Source organism: Cupressus sempervirens, chromosome 3 (assembly GCF_028749045.1).
Source record: "Cupressus sempervirens isolate cs-2001-9-10 chromosome 3, ASM2874904v1, whole genome shotgun sequence".
In the NCBI taxonomy this organism is placed as follows: Eukaryota; Viridiplantae; Streptophyta; class Pinopsida; order Cupressales; family Cupressaceae; genus Cupressus; species Cupressus sempervirens.
In genome coordinates this window covers 266,204,561-266,229,451 of record NC_143120.1, presented here as the reverse complement: position 1 = coordinate 266,229,451, position 24,891 = coordinate 266,204,561, and the positions used below count along the sequence as shown (strand labels likewise).

General features: G+C 36.9%; 1 protein-coding gene across 5 annotated transcripts in view; it reads left to right on the top strand.

Moving 5' to 3' along the window:
• Positions 1–21,975, top strand: part of LOC149565925 (uncharacterized) — a 44,148-nt gene extending 22,173 nt beyond the window's left edge. For 4 of the 5 annotated variants that reach the window (XM_089819388.1, XM_089819390.1, XM_089819387.1 and 1 more), the window contains one exon: positions 21,574–21,975. In XM_089819388.1, coding sequence (XP_089675514.1) covers positions 21,574–21,727 — 154 coding nt within the window. In that variant the 3' untranslated portion in view covers positions 21,728–21,975. Of the gene's footprint in view, positions 1–4,670; positions 4,917–21,573 lie in introns of all 5 variants that reach the window. The other variant, XR_016362082.1, reaches the window with a different exon arrangement.
• Positions 21,976–24,891: the final 2,916 nt, after the last annotated feature.

The window sequence follows — 24,891 nt, the reverse complement described above, 5'->3', positions numbered from 1 at the left end:
GATGGCCCTAAAAAGCCTCTCTTCCTCTAGGTTAAGAATTGTCTTTGCTTCGGCATTTTCTTCTACTTCGTCCTCATCCTTGCTTTTATCTCTTACGGGAAGATTTATTCCTCGACGCATTTGTTCTTCCAATGCTTGCATTTGTCTTTGGAGGGCTCTAAAACCGTCAAGTTTAACACCTACAACTCTTCTGCTACGCTCTCTTCGTGGAGGCATTTTCGCGCTTTGTTTGAAACCCTAGTTCAAATTGCCTCACAATCGGCGATCTGTCTACACACTTAGCCCAAACCACGGTCTTGTTGCGAACTACCTCACAGTCTGCGATCTGTCCACACACTCAAGATCTCTAGCTCTGATACCACTTGATAAAGGGTGCTCCCCCTAATACCATAAACACATAACATAAATAGGAAATACAAGAACAAAATATGGACTTCTTATTTGCGCCGCAAATGCGGAATTACAGAATTCATAAGTACAATATGCTAACCCACATGGGCGCTTTCATTACAGTAATCTGCAAGGCTAAGCTGCAAACTATCACCTAGAGATGTCGTAGACAATGTTCGGGCCTTTCTTAAATAGGCAATTTTATGCTGCCTGGGAAGCTTCTCGACATTGAAACTTAATACCTAGGGTTGATAGATCCTAACAATACATATAGAGTTAGCCAAATACATCTCTGACATTAATTTTAGGAATTTCGAGTAGCCCAACTTTGGAAGGCCATAACTCTCGACCCGTCGCTTCGATCGGCTATTATAACCACTTTTCGAAAATGCCAGCATTTGATCTACAGGCATGGAATGGCACTAGCGCCCTTCCATTGAGTTTTCGGAACTCATCCAGGCACACTAAAGCCTCCAACGGTGAGCCTGAAGATTTTTGTGCAAATGTTTCCACCAAAAATCCATAATAATTTCTCCAATACATAAGCTGGAGCAATGAGATTTTTATGGTAAGCTTATAACTCTAAAATGAATGTTCATGTAGAAAATGAGAACATTCCGAGTTCGTATGACAAACTTACTAAAAGTAGCAAGTTCCCATAAATAGTAACCACCCTGTCTACTAGTCCTCATTAAAATAGAAAAAGACTAAAATGAAAATATTATTGGGTGATGCAAGATAGCTCTTACACCTAGGATGCTCCTGCATCAACATCATTCCATCTTTCTTCATTATTACCATTTAAGATGTAAATGGATTTTGTTGTGTCTAATGTGTGACAAATTCCAGCATCTTTTCTAGAATCCTCTTATCTTATTCTTGAAAGCACAAGGGTATTGATAAGGAGTCACAATAACAAGTTCCATCTGTGGCTTCAACATGATAGTATGTTGGAAACTTATATCCGGTGGAAGTCCTAGACACACACCCCCAAACATAGAAGCATAGTTATCTAGCAAAACTTGAATTTTTGAAGGATATTTATCCTTCTTTTTGTTTGTGGTATCTAGAAGAAGCCCATTCACGGTGAAATTGTTTGCCATCCAACTGATGTGGTCCCTTCTCAAAAACATCTCTGTGTGGTGAGTTGAAGTCTGTTGATAGTTTTCTTTCACCCAGGTTTTGTAAAGCTAGTTGTCATTGTTTGGTAGTTCTGTGTGAACTCCCCATGTGAATATAGCCACTGGATGCCTAGAGCCATGTGAGCTTCCCACTGTGGAATGATACAGAAGTCATGGAGATATTTTGCCCATATAACAGTACCTTTGACTGGTAGACTACCCACTTGCAAGCCAATGAATAACCATCTACTATTGCTGCTTTAAACCCTACAAAAATTCAGCTTCCAATCTGAAAAGTGCTACCACTCCGTTATAGCTAAAGTTATTGGTCACTTCTCCATCAATGAGTGCCATTATTTGCTGGTCTCCAATCCTACTCTTAACTTGGAAATAGTGTAAATGGGGGCCAGTGGCTATGGGGCAACATATATGCACCGCTCGCCAGTGTTAAATAGTGGAAGTCTTTTATACTTCCATTGAATAATGGTGCATATATGTTGCACTGTAGACGACGCCTAAATGGCGGCCCCTAATAAAGAAAACATTGTAGCTGGTTGGATAGTCTCTTCAGCTGATTGTAAGACTTGAGTTACTCTATTGATTGGTGAAACCTCATCCTCTTCCACACTTTGTGCCTCAAGTCATGACTTGGACCCACCCTTGTCTTTCGATTAGACCTCAAATCAATTGCTCTGCAGTTTTCCCAAATACTTATGTTTCGGGCTTTAATTTTCTTTACAGTTGAAGTAGAATTGTTTCCTCGGCAGTTCATCGCTAGTCATTTTGCAAACCTTTAAATGTATGCCCCATTCCTTGAAGTCTGTTGAGTTGAGAAGGTGCTGTTTCTGCTGTTGTGATCCCCCCCTAGGTTCACCCTTCTAAACCCTTGGAAAGGTCTGCTAGGTGTAGTCATTTCCACGTTCAAGGACTTTTTTATGACAAATTGCAGTCAATTAAAAACTTGGCTCAAGAGCCTAAAGGAGGGTTCTTTCAGTCTTTTCATGAAAAGGAATAGTAGACAACTTATTGATACATCAGGTACTATAACTGATATCCTCTAAAAATCAGCCACATAAGCATCCAGTGGGCCTTGTTGAGATAATTGTGAAAGCTCTTTGAAGTTCTTCTCTGGGTCTTACCTCTCAAATCTGTCAAGCTTGTACATAACTTCTAGTAGGCTGTGATATATTTATAGTGATATATGCCATTGAGTATTAGGCTGTGATATCCATTGAGTATTAGGCTGTGATATTTCCATTACGTATGCCCTGTATTGTGCATCCAAATTGTCCAAATTCTCTTTCTGCTCATTGTCCATAATTTTGCCCAGAGACAAGGCTTCCTTCTGCAGGAATATGAGCCTAGGTGGTCCTGTAGGCATGACTGACTTAATTGGGGTTTCATGGGTTGTCACTGTAGATGAATGCTCTCCTTGTGCAGCATTTCATGAAGGCAAAGTGTCGTGATTTATTTCTTTGGTTTACTTACCCTTTATATGCAGAAGAGTTCAATAAGGTGTGGTTGGCCATTCTTAAACAGATTTTATCACCTTGAAAAACTCTCTTCTTGTCCTTATGTGACATTTATTTATCCCTTCCTGTGCTGATGCATTGTTTCCTTATCACTTTTTGACTTGTAGTACTGATGATTGATTGTATTTTATTTTTCCCTGTTTATTTTGTTTTTCTATATACAAATTTTTATGTGTTTTTCATAGGTTAGCAAGATCACAGCTCTGGTACCACTGAAACAACCCTGACAAAACACACACAAAACTTGTAGCAACCTATTTGAAAACTCACAGGAGGTAGACCTGGGAAGGATTCCAAATCTCTAACAACAATGATATTTTTTATGTTTTCTTTTTGTTTTGATTAACACAAAATATGACACAAATGACTGCAATATCAGACTAAGTACCGGGTATAAGTATTACCCAGCACATAATCATTGAAGCCTTCAGATCTTCCAAACATTCCAGTATAATAATGCTCTGCTTCTGCCTCACTGTTGTCTCACAATACTCGTCCGTAGCTGAGGATTTTTGTCCGGAAAGCATGCTGTAGAAACACATGGGGGTTATTGTTCCAGGTGCCAAAGTTCTGTAGCTACACATCTCTCAAAATGGAGTGTTTTTGGTTTTGTGATTTCTATAATGATCTGTCTTGCTTTCAAGTGCATCCTATTTTCTCCAGCAGCTGTAATCCTAAAGTAGTAGATATTAACTACACATTTGGCAGTACTTAACAGACAATCCACTTTCCATAACTTCTTGGAGTTGAGTTGCCAAGCAAATCTCATTTTGCTGATGACGACTATAACCATACACAGTGATGGGAATAAGTACGAATGCAACAACCCTTTTTTTTAAGTTACAATCACTTAACCAACCGAGCTTTTTTAACAGGAAGATTCAGTCACCACACTAACAGTAAGATCTACACCTAACTGTGTACAGGGACCCAGGTAAAACTTGGTCATGTTTGCCTGCCAACCATTTTAGTGTTTCCTGATCAACTAGGGTACATTACTTTTGAAGTTTGTAGCTGCAATAGAGATCTTTATCTCTGCTCTTATAAAATGGAAATATGTTTGTTATGACTGTTATGGTTACCTTCAGCTGAAAGAGACATTTGTGAGAATATTTTAGTTAATGTTATATAAAAAAACGTGTCATACATCATGCGAAGAGGCATGCTAATGGAAATGTTAAGTGTTAATGTGTGGAAATATTAAGGGTCTTATTTTTAGGACTCAAAGGGACCTTCGTGTGAAAGATGAACAGTCTTATACAATCTATTTATGTCATTGATTGTTATATCATAAATCAATCAAGTGAAAGCCTTGTACAATGAACTTTTCTTGATCAATAAAAGAGATATTTTGCTGGTGTGGCTGATTTTCCCCTTAAAGTGGAAGGGTTTTCCCAGGATATATGTTTTGTGTTCTTTGTGTATTGTTTATGCTTTGTTATTGCTGTTTATCTATATTTCTAGGTCAAAATATTAACATGATATCAGAGCTAGGTTAGATAACTGCAATTAAGGGAGCACAAAAGTTTATATTTCGATTAAAATTTTCATTGATCTTGTCTTCATCTTATCAGAAACCTATGTGTGTTGGATAACATTGTTTCTCTTTTCTTCAATCGAATTTTAGGGAGGTTGCAGTATTTCCAATTCAAGGAGGCACGCCATTGTTTCACAATTAATTTTGCAAGCTGTGAGGAGTTCTTCTCAGTATGAAGCACATGTTGGATTTTTGGATGGGCGGTCTCTGCATGAAGTTGCAATTTCTCCGACAAGTTAAAGATGCATTGAAGATGAGGACTATTGTACAGAATGTGGAGATGGAGGAGATCTGCTTTATTGTGATGGCTGCCCAAGGGCCTTTAAGACATTTCAGGTGTACCCTTGCTCCAGTCCCCATTTTAACATGTGCATGTTGCTCCAGTCCTTGTATTAATATCTCGCTTCCAAATTCCTCATTTGAACTGCTCTCTCAGATCGCAAAAGGTACTTGAGAGTAATTTGGGGATGGTCGGATGATGCTTGTACATCACCCTCTTTGAAAGTTCACCATCTTGTCATGGTTTTCGTGGGTCTACAAATCCATAAATAAAGTATTCGGTAGGTTATGCCAAATCTCTTTAAATCAGTTTGTTCATTTAATGGAGACTCTATAAGATTTGGAGCACCTCGAGATGATTGAAGAGACTCTTCATGATCAGGAGAAATGTTGTCTCATTGCATCCAATGTTTGGAAAGACTTCTCCCATGATGTTACTAGATGTAGGCTATCATCCAACATGGTAGGATGTTGTAGGCTTATGGTATACACTGATGTTATGAGGCACAATGATGGAGTGGTCTAGTTTTTCAACCTTCACAAGGGCTCTTCGTGAATCTCCACACTCTGCTAGAATGGAGTCATTTATTTAATTGAGTAGAAAGAAGGAATCAATGACGACAAGAGCTCTAGTTCTGCATGTCAAAATGGAGGAGCCGAAAATTTTGTTTTCAAGGCTTAGAAATTTCTTAATCGGAATACCAAGCACAAGCCTGCGGTTGATCTTGTCTGTATAATTCTTTGTCTCTAGCGAAGGTCTTCTTATCTTCAGCAACAATCGTCTTAGTGTAAGTATGAGTCAGAGCTTATGTGTCAGGGAAAAGACATATCGTGGAGACCATGCTCAACAAAGAAGATAATATCAATTGTCAAAGATGATGTAAGAGACTTGCACCGAGACACTGGGTGTTGTCTTCCTTTCAAGCGATTATATTACTTTTCATTATTCTTTCGGGTGTGCCAAATGCTTTTACATTCATATCGAACATCATCTCCTGTCCCTTGGTGTGATATTTTTTTTCGTGGAGAATATGTCAGCATAAATAAAGCTTAATGATCAGCTACCTTCCAAACACATTCATCATGTTTAAAGGAGGCATTGTTGTTCTCTGGCTCATGGTCATCGATTTATTAACTTATTGGAAAGTTTTCGTGACTCCTATATTGTATAATGACAAGTCTTTCTCTTTTTTAGGCGTTTCATATTTATTGAGGTCAAATAATAACAAATAATTAAAGGATCTAGTTTTGTTCTTATCATGCGAGGTGGATGACTGAAGTGTCGTTCTGGGAGTTACTATTTTTTAAATTTTTTACATTTTTTTGACCTATGTTGGGTACTTTCTTTATTGCAACATGTGTGAAGAAGTTGAGGGTAATTTTATCTTTTAAACATTGTTGTGAGATAGATTCTCTCTTGGAGGTGCATGTTTAATATTATCGCACATCTTAGAAGTCAGTATTTGATTGTAGAGGCCTAGGCTTGGCATTTTCATTTGTTTAGCATGAGCTTACACTATCAACAACTTATTAATCTAGTTTTTCTCAATACTGTGCATTTACATAGTGTGTCTTGCCTTGATATTGTAAGGAGGCTAGTGATTTTGTCATCGATGCTTCTTTCCTTTTGCAATATTGTGGAGTACCCTCGCTCTTTCAAAAATGGTGAAAGCACAGAGCACCTTGCTTGATGAGCTTATGGGTGCAACATGCAAAGTTGGAATATTGAGTCGTGGCATTGCACCCTACCATTTTTATGATGATCAAAATCTGGAAAAGATAATCATGAGATAAGTCTTCTTTTATCCTTGCATAATTGGTTGTTGTCATGGAAAATAATGTATGTTTTTTTGGGATTGATGTATTTTATTTTGATGGAATAATTTTATTAATCTTTTGGTTGCATTGATGATTCATATTTGCGTTCAAAGGAAGTTTTTGATACAGAGGGAGATGTTTGGCCTTAGAGTGAGTTTCCATCTCATCTTTTGAGCTAATCAAAGCCATCCCTGCTGAGAGGGAGTCTTTAGGAGATTAACCACAACATTGGAGGCCTCTTGTGTTCCTTCAGAAGCTACACAGAGGTGTTGTGAATAAGTCAACAACAGGTGGATTGTGAGGAAGATTAAATAATAAGTAGATAAGTATTGTTGTTCTAATTTTATGATCAGATTTTTCATGCCACGAGCATTGCATTGGGTGTAGAGGCACAATAAAAAATCTCTTCATTATGTATATTTGTGTGCATGTTGAGTTTAGATCTCAAAGAGATCAGTATTTATGATTATCTCCTTAATATTGATTATAGTGATTGTTTTTAGCATTAATGATTATGAGTTATTAATATCTCTTTTGGTTGCAAGATGCAATGGGATGGTGAGAGATTATGCAACGTTGTTTGTAGTCTTGATACTAAGTTGGTGGCACTTTATTGAAAGGGGAAGATCATATTTAGAGAGAGAGTATTCAGTTTCATAGAGAGATTATGTGACAGAGGGAGATTTCCAACCCTTTGCAAGTTTATACAATAGTCAGCCCTCTTATTGTGGTGACTAAAGCTGTCCCTGCTGAGAGGGAGTCTTTGTTAAAGATAAAATCTCAGGTATCAAAAAGTTGTCTTTGCTGAGAGGGAGTCTCTGTTAAGAGAAAATCTCAGTTATTAATTCATTCTTCTTTGGGAGAAGTTTGAGGTGAAACCTCCCATTCCATCCTTTGCATGTAGGTGTGGTGGATCACCCTTTGCGAGTAGGCATGGTGGAAATGCATTCTTTTTTGGGAGAAGTCTGAGGTGAAAACCCTTGTTCCATCCTCTGTGAGTAAGTATGGTGGAAATGTATCCTTCTCTGGCAGAAGTTTTGAAATAAAAGCCCTTGTTCTACCCTCTACGAGTAGGTATGATGGATCATCCTCTGCGAGTAGGCGTGGTGAAAGTCATGCATTTGAATTCATGACTCTAATTTTATGTGCTTATGAAGTAACTATGGTGAATTATGTTATGTTGAGATAACATATGTTATGTGATGGGATTATATCATTGACATCTTTGGCTGCAGCTATGTGTGCCTACCTCATTAAAGGTCTCTTTCTGGCTAAGAAGGAGTGTTGAAGTTTATAGCTGCAATAGAGATCTTTATCTCTTCTCTTATAAAATGGAAATATGTTTGTTATGACTGTTATGGTCACCTTCAACTGAAAGAGACATTTGTGAGAATATTTACTTAATATTATATAAAAAGATGTGTCATACATCATGCAAAGAGGCATGCATATGAAAATGTGAAGTGTTAATGTGTGGAAATATGGTCGGTCTTTTTTTTAGGACTCAGATTTTTGTGTGAAAGATGAAGTGTCTTATACAATCTATTTATGTTATTGATTGGTATATCGTAAATCAATCAAGTGAAAGCCTTGTACTATGAACTTTTCTTGATCAATAAAAGAGATATTTTGCTGGTGTGGCTGGGTTTTTCCCTTCAAGTGGAAAGGTTTTCCCAGGATATATGTTTTGTGTCCTTTCTGTATTGTTTATGCTTTGTTATTGCTGTTTATCTATATTTCTGGGTCAAAACATTAACAATTACACCTCCCACGCATGTATAAGCATGGTTCTGGAACTGATCCAGGTACCAACTGGGAACTTCTCAGGTTTATCTATTATCTATTTCTGCTCACTCGGTTATTGTGGGCTACTTATATGAAACTCAACAAGATGTCATGATCATGGCTAGAGTTTGACTACTCTTTCTTTGTTGAAGTGTAAAAGGCAGACTCATGGGTGACTTGATTTTTTTTTGATAAGTGGGAGATATTTTCCACAGCAAGTCAAATTTTGATATTGCTATGAGGATTCAATTATGTATTTTTTGAGCCAAACTCTTTGCTCCATGTTTCAAGAGTAGTGGTTCACAAGAACCCATAATCATGAGAATGAATGACACACTTACCATGCATTGCGTCTAGGTAATTCATATAGAGGTGAAGCACTCAAATTTTCTGGGAAGTCAACCATCCAGTCCTATTCCAGATCAAGTGTAGTTAACCATGGAGATCCTCCAAGGTTAAACACATTTTTTTGTTAATGCTGGAGGCATTCTGCAATGGCAGCAAGGGAAAGTGTAATGTTACGAGCATTTTAACAAAAATTCCTACCTTTACCTTAATTAGACAAGCATTTTTTGTCAAAATATTATTGTTTAAAATTGATAATAAACTTATTATTTCTTCATATTAAGCAGCCCATAAAGTTAATATTAAAATTCCATAGGTTTAATATCATTGATTGCCTTTCTTGCCCAATGATGATGTGTGCATTATATTGACGTCGCGCTTAACAAATTTATTCCAAAACAGATTTCATATAAGAGAATATGAAGAAAATAAGGAAGTGACTCTTTCAAAAGGCAACGATGATGAAGGGTTACAACTCTTTTGAAGTGTGGTGTTTATAAAGGGTTGTAACTTTTCAAAGGAGTTGTAATTATGAAGGGTTGTGACTGTTCGAAGGGGCAGAATTATGTAGGATTGTGGCTCTTGCCAAAAAGAAGACATGATGAAGAGGTGTGGCCTCTTTCTCACAGGGGAAGATGTAAAGGGGAAGAAGGATCAAATTGAGGGGAGGAGAAAGGAGTAGAAGAGATCTAGACCAGATTCGGAGCAGAATTTTTAAGAGGGATCTGAAATAAGAATGAAGAAGGAAATAAGAAAAGATATGAAGATCTAGAAGAAGATTTGCAGATCTTAAATGGGACACGTGCAAATCTAAAAAGTAGTAAAGATACATTTGAGAAGTGAGAGATAGGTAGTGAAAGGGGCAGCAGCTGTCAAACATATGTATCTTTCATATTCAAAGGGTGTGACCCATTCATAAGGGCATTCACAAATGAAAGGGTGTAACTCCTTGCACTCATAGGGGATATAAAAGAGAAGAACTCCATTGAAGAAGGACAGGAAGCCATGCTGGGAAGATCTAGAAAGCAGAGCAGATAAAGATATCACATAAGTGATTGCAGGAGAACCATCAGCAGAGACAAGGAAATAATCATTGAATAGAAACAAAGGAGGAAAAGTATGGACAGCAATCATTAGAATAGATTATCTGCGATATCTGGTATGATTATTTGATATTTAATGACATAGTAATTGTTACTGCTCATCACTAAATGCGTTTGAATTGAAACAAAGATGGAAAAGTCTGGACAACAATCATTAGAACAGATTTTCTGTGATAGCTGGTATGGGTATTTGATATTCATGACATAATAATTGTTACTGCTCATCACTAAATGCGTATAGTTAGTACTTTGACTGCTTATATTAGTCACAACAGACACTATTTAATATCATCCTTTAAAGATAGGATGCTTTGTGTTTATATTTAGATAATTACTGTTTCATATCTACAGTTTGATTTATGGACATGTGGAATATGTGACTTGGGTAGAATACTATGTGTATTTATATTTTTAATTGCATTATATTAATATATCTTGCAAGATAGGTAAGTCTTGAGGTGGAATGGAGCATGCTACATCATATGAAGGTAAGAGATAAGAGCTGCTGTTGAATGGACCATGTGACATCAGACAAGTGCAAGGGATAAATCCCGTGTTGGAATGGACATGAGCTACATCATACAAAGGCAAGGAAATAAGGCTTGCGGTGGAATGGGCGTAGGCTACATCATACAAAAGCACTATTTGCAAGGGGTTGTCCATATGGATGGGTAGGCCTTGCTAGGTACACCACTTCAAGAAGCATGACGCCAAGAGGGACGAGAGATTCCACTCTTGGGTTTAGCGTTGAGTTAAGGGCACCCTATTTTAGTCTTTATCCACAACTCATATGGTAGGATTATATGATATTTAAAGGACCTTAACAGTTTGAAGCATATAAGATAGAATGATGAATGAAAAAAACATAAAGTTCTGCAAGGTACACCAATTCCATAAGTTACGGGGCCAAGGGGGGCAGTGTTTCTGCCCTTGGGCCTAGGGTAGTGACGAAAGGGCTCATCATATCTTCTTATTCACCCCTTAATATGGTTACGGTCCATGAAAGTTGAAATGCTAGATATGTTTTCTTACCATATGCCTAAGTATATTATGTATCTGGATATTTTTATTTATTTATTAGCTAATAACGTTTTAATGAAGTCTTGTAGACATATATTTGAATTTTGTACCTCTTTCTTTGTTGCAAGGTTTAAATCCAAGCATAATTAAAGCAATTCATACTTGGCAAGATAACTTTCTACCTCTACCTCTCGCAATTGTGTTTATAAGATCTTAACTGGGCATGTTTCAGTAAGGGACATAACACACAAAAGTTCATAATGGAGGTCTACTGTGAATTTTTGTATGAGAATCTTATCATGGATGTTAAAATTGATAATCATATATGATTAAATTTTCTTATATAATATTGATATAAAATTTCAAGATGATATTTAATATATTTCATGTATCGATCTGAATGCAGACTGTAATGCTAAATATATATATTTCAAATTAATTGCAGACTGATTGCAGACTGCACATTTATTATGCTCAGGAAATTGTACATGTTGAAGACTATTTATAATATGTGTTCGTCTGTGTATTATCCATTTCCCTTACCACATAAATAAAGTTTGAAAAGTCACGATAGCAAAAAGGGTTTTAGGGTCATGATTGTTACGTGACCGTCATTGTGCAGTCATGACCCATTGTGACTGTGATGATGGCAGTCACGTACTATCGTCACTTGTTTAGAGCCACAATGTAAACTCTCGAGTCAAATAAGCAGTCAGTCAATGGATAACTAACATGATTTGACATACATGATATTATGCAGTGTAATGTGATTTGACATATAAGATTATAATGACAATTATATAATAATAATAATAATAATAATATTGAATGCATTTACTGAACTGCATAATAATAATGTATATATATATATATATATATATATATATATATATATATTTTATGGTTTTATCTGACCAAAGCTATAATAACATTAACACTCCCTCTTAGTTAGGAAGGATAAACATGGAAAAAGAAGTTACCTCAAAGCAATATTAGGTTTGACAATTTTGTGGATATCTTTAATCAGAAGATATTCCCCATTTAGAAATCATCTCATAATATCAAGAGTAATGGTCCACTGAACATCAAGTTGGAAGATATTCACCAAGTACTCAAATGTTTGTAAGGAATGTAAACACACATTCTCATTAATGCTTACATATGAACATGCATGGTTTGTTTAAGAAACGCTATCATGATTTGTCTCAGACATCATAATATGTCCATTGCAATAGAAGGCCATGGTCTATCTTAAGGAACTTAATCTACCATGCAAGTTATAATCTATCATGATCTATCTCAGACATCATAAGATGTCCATCACAATAGAAGGCCACGGTCTATCTTAAGGAACTTAATCTACCATGCAAGTTATAATCTATCATGATCTAACTCAGACATCATAAGATGTCCATCACAATAGAAGGCCATGGTCTGTTTAAGGAATTCAATCGACCATGCAAGTTATAATCTATCATGCTCTGTCTTATACATCATATGATGTCCATCATAATAGAAGGCCATGGTTTGTTTAAAGAACTTAATCCACCATGCAAGTTATAATCTATCATGATTTGTCTCAGAGATCATAAGATGTCTATCACAATAGAAGATTAAGTTACTGAAAAATCGGCACCTTGGAATAACATTTACAAATACAAGTGATAATCATTTGGAAGTCGTCACTTCGTCATGATGTACACAGGGCCCAAATAGTCATGAAACAACGTAAGTATTTTCATTAGTAAATTAAACAAATAGGCTAAGACTATTTCTCAGTAATTACAATTATATCAAGTTTACCTTGGAAGTGTTCCACCTTCATTTTGCAGGAGGTTTGGTGAGGATGGTAAAGAACAGTGAACTCGCTGTTAATCCAAATTTTTTGTGTATTTTTTGAAGTTCTTTAGAATGCAAATTTCTCTGAATCCAAATTTGGATTACTGACTTCGGCGAAGGATGCTTCATGTTTTAAGTCTGTTGGGACATTTTGTTGCATTGTGCCCATAGTTGTCGCATCTATAACATTGTACTTTAGAGTAATCTTTTTCCTTTTGTTTCTTGAATGACTTTATTATTAGAGTACTTGCCCTTTTTCTTTTTCAAATTAGTGGTGAGAATCTAAATGTCTTCATTTGTGGATTTCATACCGATTCCTCTACCTATTAAATTACACTCTTCTTGTATGCTGTCAGGCTTTAGTCGATCGAATTTGGGGAGCTTGGAATAAACACTTATTCCTTGTCTAAAGTTTTCTCATGAAATAGGAGTCCATTTAATGTTAACATAGTTAACTCTTCATTATCATAGATGTGACCAATTGTTGAAAGTTGGTTTTTTAATTCTGTTATCCTCATAAAGTATGAGGTGATGTCTCTCCTTTATTCATTTTAATATTAGAGTTGATTCTTAAGAGTGAGAATGCTGCTATTGTTGTTGATCTCAAACATATTTTCCAGAGCTTTGAACATAACATATGCAGAGTCTAACTTTGTGATGATAGGTAGTAGATGATCTTTTACTCTGTCTACTTATAATTCCATTGCTTTGGTGTTGTTTGTTTCCTGTAGACTCTTTTTGTCATTCTCTTTAGGTTTAGGAGTTTCAACAATTGTTTTTAACTCATGCTTAGTATCGGCATCATTCGGAGTTTCCAAGCTTCAAAGTTTGAAGCACCTTCAAGTCTGTCTTCAAGTTTCATGCTGTTCGCCATTTTGATGGATATAAGAATTCAAAATTTAGGTGTCTATCGATTTGCCAATAAATCTGATCTTGGATCTTTTCTTCAAATCTGCTCTGCTACCATGTTAAAATTGATAATCAGATATGATTAAATTTTCTTATATAATATTGATACTAAATATCAAGATGATATTTAATATTTATCATGTATCTGTCTGAATGCAGACTGTAATTCTATATATACGTATATAAAATTAATTGCATACTGCACATTTATTATGCTCAGAAAATTGTACACGTTGAAGACTATTAATAATATGTGTTCGCCAGTGTATTATCTATTTCCCTTGCCATATATAAATAGAGTTTGAAAAGTCACGATAGCGAAAAGGGTTTTAGGGTCACTATGATATGTGACTGTCATTGTGCAGTCACGACCCACTGTGACTGTTATGATGGCAGTCACGTACCATCGTGACTTGTTCACGGCCACAATGTAAACTCTCGATTCAAATAGACAGTCGGCCAACAGATAACTAACATGATTTGACACACATGATATTATGCAGTATAATGTGATTTGACATATATGATTATAATGACAATCATATATATGTATCTTTGATGGTTTTATCCGACCGAAGCTATGATAGCATTAGCAATGGGACTATAGCTGTAAGAATGACTTTGGTTAGATTTTTGATTAAGAACTTTGATGCCAACGGTGCTGTTTTCCATCATTAGCTTTGAGGACAAGTTTTTTGTGAAGCGAAGAAACATCATATCCCTATGACTGTAGATAGAAATAGTCAAAATCATAAGAACAAGTACAAGGCATGGCACAGTTTGCATTTGGGATTGGGATAAATCTTTGAGGAACCCAGCAAAGTAAATTTTAGGAGAAGAGGCGCATACTAACAAGCGAGATCATGCGGGAAGGCTTAGGCAAATATTTACCTGAAATGCAGTTCTGTGCGTTGTTGTAAGCCTGTATGGGGCTGATTCCTAATTGATGACTTGATGACATGACAAAGCCGCTTAATGTCTCAGTGATTCCAGGGTGCAAACTCACAAGGGAGGTAACAGGGGCCATGCCTAAGGCCATGTTTACCGGAAATGCAGTTTGGTGCGATGACATAAGATTATGTGTGGGATTGACACATAATTGACAACTTGATGAATCTTTGTGTTTTAAGAATATGCATTTTGTGGATACCTAATTGATTACTTAATGACATGGCAAAAGGCAATGCCTAATGCCTCAGTGATTTAAAGGCATGTACTCACAATCAAGGTCACAGGGATCAGGCCCAACCAAATGTTTACCAGGAATTCAGCTGAATGGGCTGTTGTAATACTAGGTATGGGGTTTTGCCTGCAAAACCACAATGCCAGTGCCCCAGTTGATTAAAAGGTATCACTGTTGCCCGTCAAGATATTGACTTTCTATTCATGAGAGATGGTGGGCTTGACGGCAGGGTAAAATAGTCTGTCTAATTGAGCATGTTATTGAGAAATCTTTCCACTAGTTCCTGCATGTTTGGTCCAAAATGTAGATTTTTTAAACAATTTTAATGCAGATTTCAGTTTTTTGACTGCCCATCTTACCTTAGTTTTAATTTTCTTTTATTTATCTTTTCTTTTCCTGCAAGTGGAGCTAGGCAGGTATGCTTCTCAGGTGGCTCCTTCAACTATGATAAATGGTAGTTGTAGTAAAATCATTATATTCAGTGATCTTTCACAAGAGTTTAGCCAAAATGACCTGGAGAACACCTAATGTACAATATATTTATGTATGACCTAAAGATTTAGTCTAAGTTGTTAAATGGAAGAAAGATAAATCAATACCTACACAAGATAAGGTTAGGTATTAAATGCTAATTTATCTCTCTCTCCGTTAGACAGATTGTAGTAAATATCATGGTAGTCACATAGGAAAATCACCTTATCTACATATTTCTCCTACCTTTCTTATTACAACATGTTTCATTGGAGGGAATATGTTTACATTCACCATTTGAAATATTTATTTAACTATGGGATTCAAATATTCAAAATCTGAAATATTTATTTAAATATGGGATTCAAATAATAAGAACAATCCTCAGTAATTAATGAAATTTGCACACATTAGTTATCAAGTATGTGCTATAGATTTGTTAATTTTGAGGAGTATTTGCTAAATCTCTATTATGAACACAGTGAGATTTGTTATCCCTTCACTTCACTTGCCAGTTAATGTGAAATGTCCCTTTACTGATTTTACGTCATATTTCACGCCTCTAATCAGATTTTCAAAATCAAACAACTAATATCACAAAGATCCACCAAATTTCTCAAGAAACCCCAAATCGGGTATGCCGAAAATAGTGCCAAAAGCTTCACAGCTTCACCTATTATTAATAAGTCTGAAAGTGGACATTTTTACAGAAATTTGAGCAGCATAACAGCCTATAAAATGACATTTCCAGATCTGTATAACATGCACACAATAGCTCCCAAACAGAGGACAAAAACAATGCTTATCGGGCTCCCGAAAATAGCACAAAATAGCCCGGAATCACCACAAAAACTTAATAATCTATCACAGAAGTATAATCATATCCAAATACATATTTTCAGCTCTATTTTAACATTTTAAAGTCTGATATACAACAGCAACCCAACTGATATGAAATACTCAACCGAAAACACCAAACTCTTACAAAAAATACACTCGAAAACTCACAAATCTGCACTGTTCAGCACAAAGGCAAACTCTGCATGAGCATGCACATGGAATGGCTTCAAACTCCCGTCCTTAGCCTTCCTGGAAACTTGCAAACTCCCGTTCTTGGGTCTCCCTGGAAACCTGCAAACTCCCGTTCTTGGGTCTCCTTCTCCACAGGTTTGGCAGCCTCTGAAGAATAACAAAGAAATGAGCAAAAATCAAGTTTTGGAATCAGCCCAAAATGCCTCCAAACCCTTTAAAAGAGGGCATAACTCTAACTCACGTCCAAGAGGGGTTAATAAAACATATTTTAGTAATAATCTTCATTTATTAGTCCATTAGCTTTCAAAGATTATCCCCTTTTTCCAAAACTTCACCTTTTTGGGCCTGCCTGTCTTAGCAAAGATTATTATTTTTAATTATTTGAAAATGGGACATGACAAGTCCTCCCCTCCCAAACATTGCTTGTCCTCAAGCAATGGCTGAACAATAAACCAATCAATCCACTTGGATCCCAAATGTAGTCATGAACTATACTACTACAAATTAACACAGGCTCCTGCAATAACCTCTGCAATATGACCAAGAGGAATCCATAATCAAACTGACAATTATAGCTCAACCAAACTCCAAAATCACAACTTCCACAGTCAGAAACCCATGAGACACAAACTCTTAGAACATCAAAGCCCAAGTAAAGTGGACTATCAACACAGTAAATACCATCAATGCATTCCACTGGCCTATACGGAATGTACAATCCAACTCTGCAACAATGGTGAATGCTCTCGAATGAAACTGTACCAAGTATGGAGAATCCACACACTATACAACGCCTGCAGTCAACACAACTCTGTAGATCATCGACCACTGTCTCATAACCATAACTACCATGCACCCCTGATGGTGAAAAGCCATCACAAGATAAACAGCAAGAATTGGAACCCAAACCAAATTTTCCTGCCATCAACTCCTCAACACAAGGATCAAATGCTAACTGATGTACATACCTTGCAATATAATGTTGATAAAAAAAACCAACCTCAGTCAACAGCTCACCATGAACAAGTGATACAACCCACTGTGACTGATCACCAGCTAAGTCAGGAGATGTCATAGCCAAAGGAGTAGAATCAATAACAACACCCGCTGAAGCATCACTCTGAAACTCCTGCTCTAAGTCATGTATTACCAAGCTGTCAATTGTAGAACCTATCGCCATGTCATGTCCATCACAACTCTCATCCTGAGGCATTAAACTATCCCATAACTGATGATAAGCACTAGGAACCAAAGTACATATTTGTATCATCATCTCAACATGGTCATCAAAGGTAAATTGATGAGCATACCTTACAATGTAATGCTGATAGAATGCGCCAATCTCAGTCAGTGGCTCAAACTGCAATCCAGATGTAACTAACTGCAATCGATCACTAACCAAGTTGGAACTGACTACTACCTCCAAAGACATCGCCAAGGGAGTAGTATTACTAGCAGGAACCATGCCAACTATCGGCTCACCAACATCACACATGGTCTTTGATACAGCATCTCTAGTCTTCATGCCATTAGTGCTAGAGGTCACCACCATGTCAGGCATACCACGACAATCTACTGCAGCACCCAACTCAACTGAACCTGACTCTAGTGGGGATGAACCCGATATGCCAATGTTAGTATCAAGGATGGATGCATCCCCATCTCCACTATCTTTGACAATCTCGACCATGGACATCCTCGGATCATCAGACACCACAGCTTGTGACTGTACAGAATCTAGTGAAGACTGTAGTTGCTTTAACTCCATGGTCACCTTAGCCAAATGAAACTGTGACTCCTTGAAAGCCAACTGTGTACTCTCAAGAATCTTAGAAGTCACCTCAAGCTGCTGAGTAAGCTCACTCACCTCATCTTCCTTGGCCAACAATGCATCGTATGCTGTACTGCTCCACTCCATAAGATAATCTCTATCGGCTATCAACTGCATATAATCCTGTCTCAAAATCTGGATAGCCCCCCATAAAGAGTGGAACTCTGTCAAGGAAAGATAACTACCTCCCTGCTCATCACTAGTAGGAGAACCCCATCCATAAACAGCTAACAACTGACGAGCAGCATCAAAATGCTGGCAAGCGATAGCAATGTCTCGCTCACTAACTCTCAACTGATTAGACACATGATGGCACTGGCTAGACTGTCTCCTACAAACCTCCTCTGATGCACTGTCTAAAGGAGTATCCTCAAAGTTACTAGTCTCTAGAGTATTACCATCCATATCCTGTGAATCAACTCCAAAGCTCATATCAACAAACGGAGTATCAAAAACTGTAGCACTGCTATCCAACTCCTCTGTACCAAAAGAAACCGCCAAGGAAACTAAGTCTTCAAAATTGCCCACTACATCCTCCTGGATGTCATCAATGCCAATATGACCCTGGGACTCATTTGTACACACTACCAAATATGAAAGACCATCAACACATTCCAGCAAAAATGGTCGATTGGATATATGAACAAAGCCCAACACCGGTGTATAAAAACTAATACCAACATTGGACAAGCTGCTATCACAAGAAAAGACAACACCGCGATCTGCTAATCAAATCCATGATAGCACCCAAACAATCACTGCTACCAAAAAGTGTTAAAGATTTCCAGTCAACTGAATCCCAAACGCCAATATAACAATCTCGAGTCCATATCCGTAAACTAGAATCAGCTAGTAACTCAAGCAAACTCCTCACCTGAGTAATATGACCAATACCAACTAACTCCACATGCCTGTCATGATGAGATAATGTAGTCACAATACTATCTTCACTCACCTTTAACTGGCGGGATAAATCATGTGAAGTACTACTAGCCTCAACCTCATGTGACGAAGCATTTAACTGTGCCTGGTACTCTCTCTCTCAAAAAAGTCATGAATGCTCAATGTCTACTCATCTCTACCAGGTATCTCACCATCATGCACAACAACATCCTCATAATAATCATCCTTGAGGTCAAATCTATCTATCACTCTTTGACTAAAATCATCAAATGTAGTTACGTGATTATGACCTTGAGTAGTCATTCCATGATACCACCAATCATAGGCTGCATCTTCCAAGTGTAGACTTGCAATTTGAACAGCATCACTCTCCTTCATGGGGTTAAGTGTGAAGAAGGTCTGTAATTTTTGTAGCCATGCTGTAGCTGAAATTTTATTTGTTCCATCAAAAGTAGGTGCTATAAACTTGCTTATTTTATTTTTGAGCTCTCTTCCACTTATGTCATGCTCCCTTCTGTACTCTTTCTTGGGCATCAAAGTGTTCATCATATCCACATATTCTCTAAAAGGAACCGAACTACGAAAGTCATCCTCTAAGCCATTGTAAGTAGCTCTTAATGTAATCAAGTTACCTGTAACCTCTTCCACAGGATTAATGGCTGGATTTGGTACTGGTGGCTCATCTGTAGGCAAGAAAATAGTTTTGGTTGATTTAGATGGTGTGGATTTCAGATTTCTTGGCTCCTCTGAAGTGCTCCCTTTCTCATTAATAGATGCAACTCTTTGTAGTTTTTCTGTCAATATTCGCAAAGCCTCTCTAGTTTCTGCCAAACAATCCACTGTTTGCTTCTGAGTATTTTGGATGTCTTGGAAGAATTTCTTTGCCATCTCATCTGGATCAGCCATACTTTTCCCTTCTTTGGATTTTGTACTTTTACTTTCAACTGGAGGTTTGATCAAAATTTCTTTATTCTTTTCTCGCTGCAAATATCTTTTTTCTCTTTCACTTAGTTGCATGCGACCATAAATTTTGACATGCAATTGATTAGAAGCAACATGCAACTATAAATAATGACATGCAAGATCTGGGTAGTTGTCAAAACTGACATGCAAGATCTGGGTAGTTGTCAAAACTAACATGCAAATTTCTACAAACCCTCAGGCTGGCAAGATCATGGCTCTGATACCACTGAAATGTCCCTTTACTGATTTTACATCATATTTCACGCCTCTAATCAGATTTTCAAAATCAAACAACTAATATCACAAAGATCCACCAAATTTCTCAAGAAACCCCAAATCGGGTATGCCGAAAATAGTGCCAAAAGCTTCACAGCTTCAGCTATTATTAATAAATCTGAAAGTGGACATTTTTACAGAAATTTGAGCAGCATAACAGCCTATAAAATGACATTTCCAGATCTGTATAACATGCACACAATAGCTCCCAAACGGAGGACAAAAACAATGCTCATCAGGCTCCCGAAAATAGCACAAAATAGCCCGGAATCACCACAAAGACTTAATAATGTATCACAGAAGTATAATCATATCCAAATACATATTTTCAGCTCTATTTTAACATTTTAAAGTCTGATATACAGCAGCAACCCAACTGATATGAAATACTCAACCGGAAACACCAAACTCTTACAAAAAATACACCCGAAAATTCACAAATCTGCACTGTTCAGCACAAAGGCAAACTGTGCATGAGCATGCACATGGAATGGCTTCAAACTCCCGTCCTTAGCCTTCCTGAAAACTTGCAAACTCCCGTTCTTGGGTCTCCTTCTCCACAGGTTTGGCAGCCTCTGAAGAATAACAAAGAAATGAGCAAAAATCAAGTTTTGGAATCAACCCAAAATGCCTCCAAACCTCTTAAAAGAGGGCATAACCCTAACTCACGTCCAAGAGGGGTTAATAAAACATATTTTAATAATAATCTTCATTTATTAGTCCATTAGCTTCCAAAGATTATCCCCTTTTTCCAAAACTTCACCTTTCTGGGCCTGCCTGCCCTTAGCAAAGATTATTATTTTTAATTATTTGAAAAGGGGACATGACATAATGCAATATAACTCTTTTTTCATTTGGAAAATCAGTGTGATGATAATCGTCTTTTCCTTTCTATAAACGCCCAATGACCATTAGAGGGTTTTAAGTTAAAATCATTGTGTTTATGGTGTATAGTACTGTTGGTGAAAATTTCCCTTTTGTCTGGATTTGTGTTTAATTGTAATGCTTATTGTTACATCTGCAAGAGAAACAGACCGTATTGCTCAAAGAGGATTGCTTAGTACAAGGACTACAGAAATAAATAATACTGCATGTTTCTTTTTACTTTATCCGCTTTCTTTCACCTTTTTTTTAAACATCCCCATTAATAACTGGGTTGGATATTGTTGTAATCTCTTTATGTTTGAACTCAACTGTTATATCTACATTCTAATGTTTTCTGCGTGTTATTTTCAGATCACAGTCACAAGAAGACAAAGTTGAAAACAACTGGCTTGTGGAAACAAGTGGATCTTCGACATGGCCAACTACAAAGACATTAACAAGACCTAAGCATATTGGTGGCATTTATACTGATCCTGATGTACAGTCTGTTTGGTCATACAACTAACATTGTTGTCACCTCGTGAACATTTCAATTAAAAAAATAGTTTCCAATATCTATTCTCTAGTTTATCCCATTTTTTGTTGACTTGGGAATGTTCACGCTTCACAAATGGAGACAACAAATTCAGATGATTTTGGCTCCTTTTCTAATGAAAGAACTAGATGGATAAAAATATGAACTTAACAGAAGAACACATGGAACTAAAGATTGCATCAATGATGAAAGGATAGAGAGTACAAGTTCCATTTCCATTTCACAGGTGCAGTTTACTTTGCCATCATTTCTGCTGAAATATGTTTACTTGTATAAATTTAATTGTTCATGCACTTACCAACAAATACACGTCCAACAATAGTAAATAATCATTGCAAAATACTATTGGAAAGGATGGATCTGGGCCACGAGCATGAAGTACTGTTCTGGTCTTAAACAAAACTAAGCATAGGCATCACTGAAAAGCAAATTAGCTACTGCACAGAGTAAATAAACTCTGCCAACAAAACGATGCAAGTATAATGTATGCTTGCCTTCTACGCTGCATTTGATGAACATTAATTCTGGACAAGATTAGTCATGCCTAATGAAATAATAAAGGCAACAAGATACTGAATCAGAAGATATCAAAAGAAATACAGAAGGCCAACAAAAAGCACTGAGCCATAAGATATTTAAATAAATGCCGAAGGGTGACAAAAACACTGAAGTGGATGATATAATTTTTTTTAAGAAACTAAAACAAAATTCAGCAGATTATTTCTGTGCAAAGATCAATGTAAAACAAAAAATAAATAAGTTTTTCCCTACATTATTTAGTGTAGGCCAATTGGAAGAACGATAAATATAAATTTATATAATCATTAGAATTGAAAGTTAAATAAAACTATAGAAACTTGTTTCTTTATTGTGTTTGGTTAAATTAATTCAAAAGTTGAACTTTACGATTTCAATAGTGTTAGGAAAACATTAGAGGTGTTCCAGAGTTTTGCTAAGGCTGCTTAATGCCGTGGTTGCAGAAGTTCAAAATTTTTCCCCCTCGATAGCATATTAATAGGCAAAATTAAGACATGAGATCCATTGGGGCCAAGCATTGCTCAAGACTTGTATATTCATAAAAACTGAAACTATCTGTTACAGCTAGCTCCTATACAATCTCATACAACTACGTATTATACTGCTATGACAGGGCCAGTGGGTAACTATATCACTAATAATTGCTAATACTAATAGTTATGTTGACGAATACCAAATCCAAACTCCCTTAAAAAGATTACACGAAAAGCTTTCTGCATGGTTACTGGACACTGACATTGTATTTGCTAACCAAGGCTAGGAAGACCGAAGTAATATTGGTGTTCACCTTGTATCGATTATCTGCCATTTGAAAATCCTTGCCGAAGATTTGTTCAACTTCATGAATTATCAAGGAGTGAGTGAAATGACAATTTTGAGACGTTTCTCTTCAATCTCTTCTTGGAGATATGTGCCTCTTCTTAGAAGTATGGCGAATGGAATAGTCCATAATGCTAGTGCAACTATTCAGCAGCAGATATGGAACCAATGCAATGCAGAGCTCTCAAATGCAGTGCAAATTCTCTATCTATTGCTGAACTGTTAGAGAAATTCCAACATAGCATACTTTATTGAGGCTTGCTCTCATTAATGCTTCATAATACTGAAGCATGCAAACATCCTTGAAATCCGATATAAAATCTGCACTGGGGTTGTGTCATTCCTTTCTATCGTAGAGTCAACCCATTTGCCCATCATGCTTGTTAGAGAGAAATCAAGTTAATAGCCGCCGCCAATGTTAAAGAGAACAATAAATCATTATTGCTCTCTTGGGTGACGTAATGGGTGCACGTCAATGTGAGAGATAAGATCCATTTCATTCGAGCCGTCCTTTTGAAGCAGAGAAAAGGAAGAGAATGTGGGCCCAAGCTTTGTTCATGCCAATAACCTTTTGCTTTCCTCAAAGTATTTTATCCATCCCAATTAACAAATTGAAGTCTATTGATCTTGCTAGCCTGAAGAAATACTAACAACCTTCCTGGATATACCAAGAGTAATTTTGCCTGCCTTCCATCTTGTACCAGGAAATTGATAGGTTTTCACATATTACAGGGAGCACCATTGATAGCATTTTTTAAATTGATGATCATGATGATCATCATTTTGTTGTCATGGTATCTATGGGGGACCAATAGCTCTAGAGGTGCCCCTATCAACAACATAATCAACTTCCTCTTTATTCACGTATTTGTAAATGTGATTGATGGTAAATGTTCTAAAGAGTTCCAGCTGCATTTACCCTTGTAGGTTAGCTAAACTCCCATCTCATACTCTCCGTCTTATAGCAAACATAGGAACAATAGTGCTACCTACGGGTTGTAGAGTGAGGGAGGTCCCCTGCACCTCCTTTCTTGGCTAGGTTAGGTCCATCTCCCAAACCCTTTCTACTAGTGTGTTGAGTTTCCAATTGGGATTGGTGCCATATCTTACGACATTGATTACTAAGGTAGAATGCCCTTTGTTCTCCACTCTTTCTTTTGCTAGGTCTTGTGGAATAGAAGACCTAGAGCGAAGGCATTAAGTTCAACAATGTTTTTGGTGTTTTCCTCAAGAGGAACTATTAATTTACCACCAACTTCATCATCCTACAATCTTATTATGCATCCAGCACTAGAGGGACTTGAACACCCTCAGGCTCCATCGGAGTTCATCTTATACCAACCAAACTTGAGAGCTATCCAATTGGACATACTTTGGCTAAATTTCCATCAGCTATTTCAATCCCGACAAAGGATGGTATTCTCAATCTAGTCCATCTAAATCTCATTTGACCATCCAATTCTCTAAATACCCCTCTTGATTTTGAGAATGGATGGATGAAAAATGGTTAGCAATCTCTTCCACAACAATCTTCACCTTGTTTTGAAAGGAGACTAAGGGCATTTCTTTGTCTTAAAAAATTCTTTGGTTCCTCTCTTTCCAAATTTCACATATTAAGAGGGGCAAATCCTCCTTAGGAAATTGAGAAGTCTTGCTTCGAAGGTTTATATACCATCCATTGAACCCCAAGGCTTCAAAGGTTTTATAGAGAAACCTCTAATCAATCGAGAGCTATCCAATTGGCCAAACTTTTGGCTAAATTTACATGAGCTATTTCA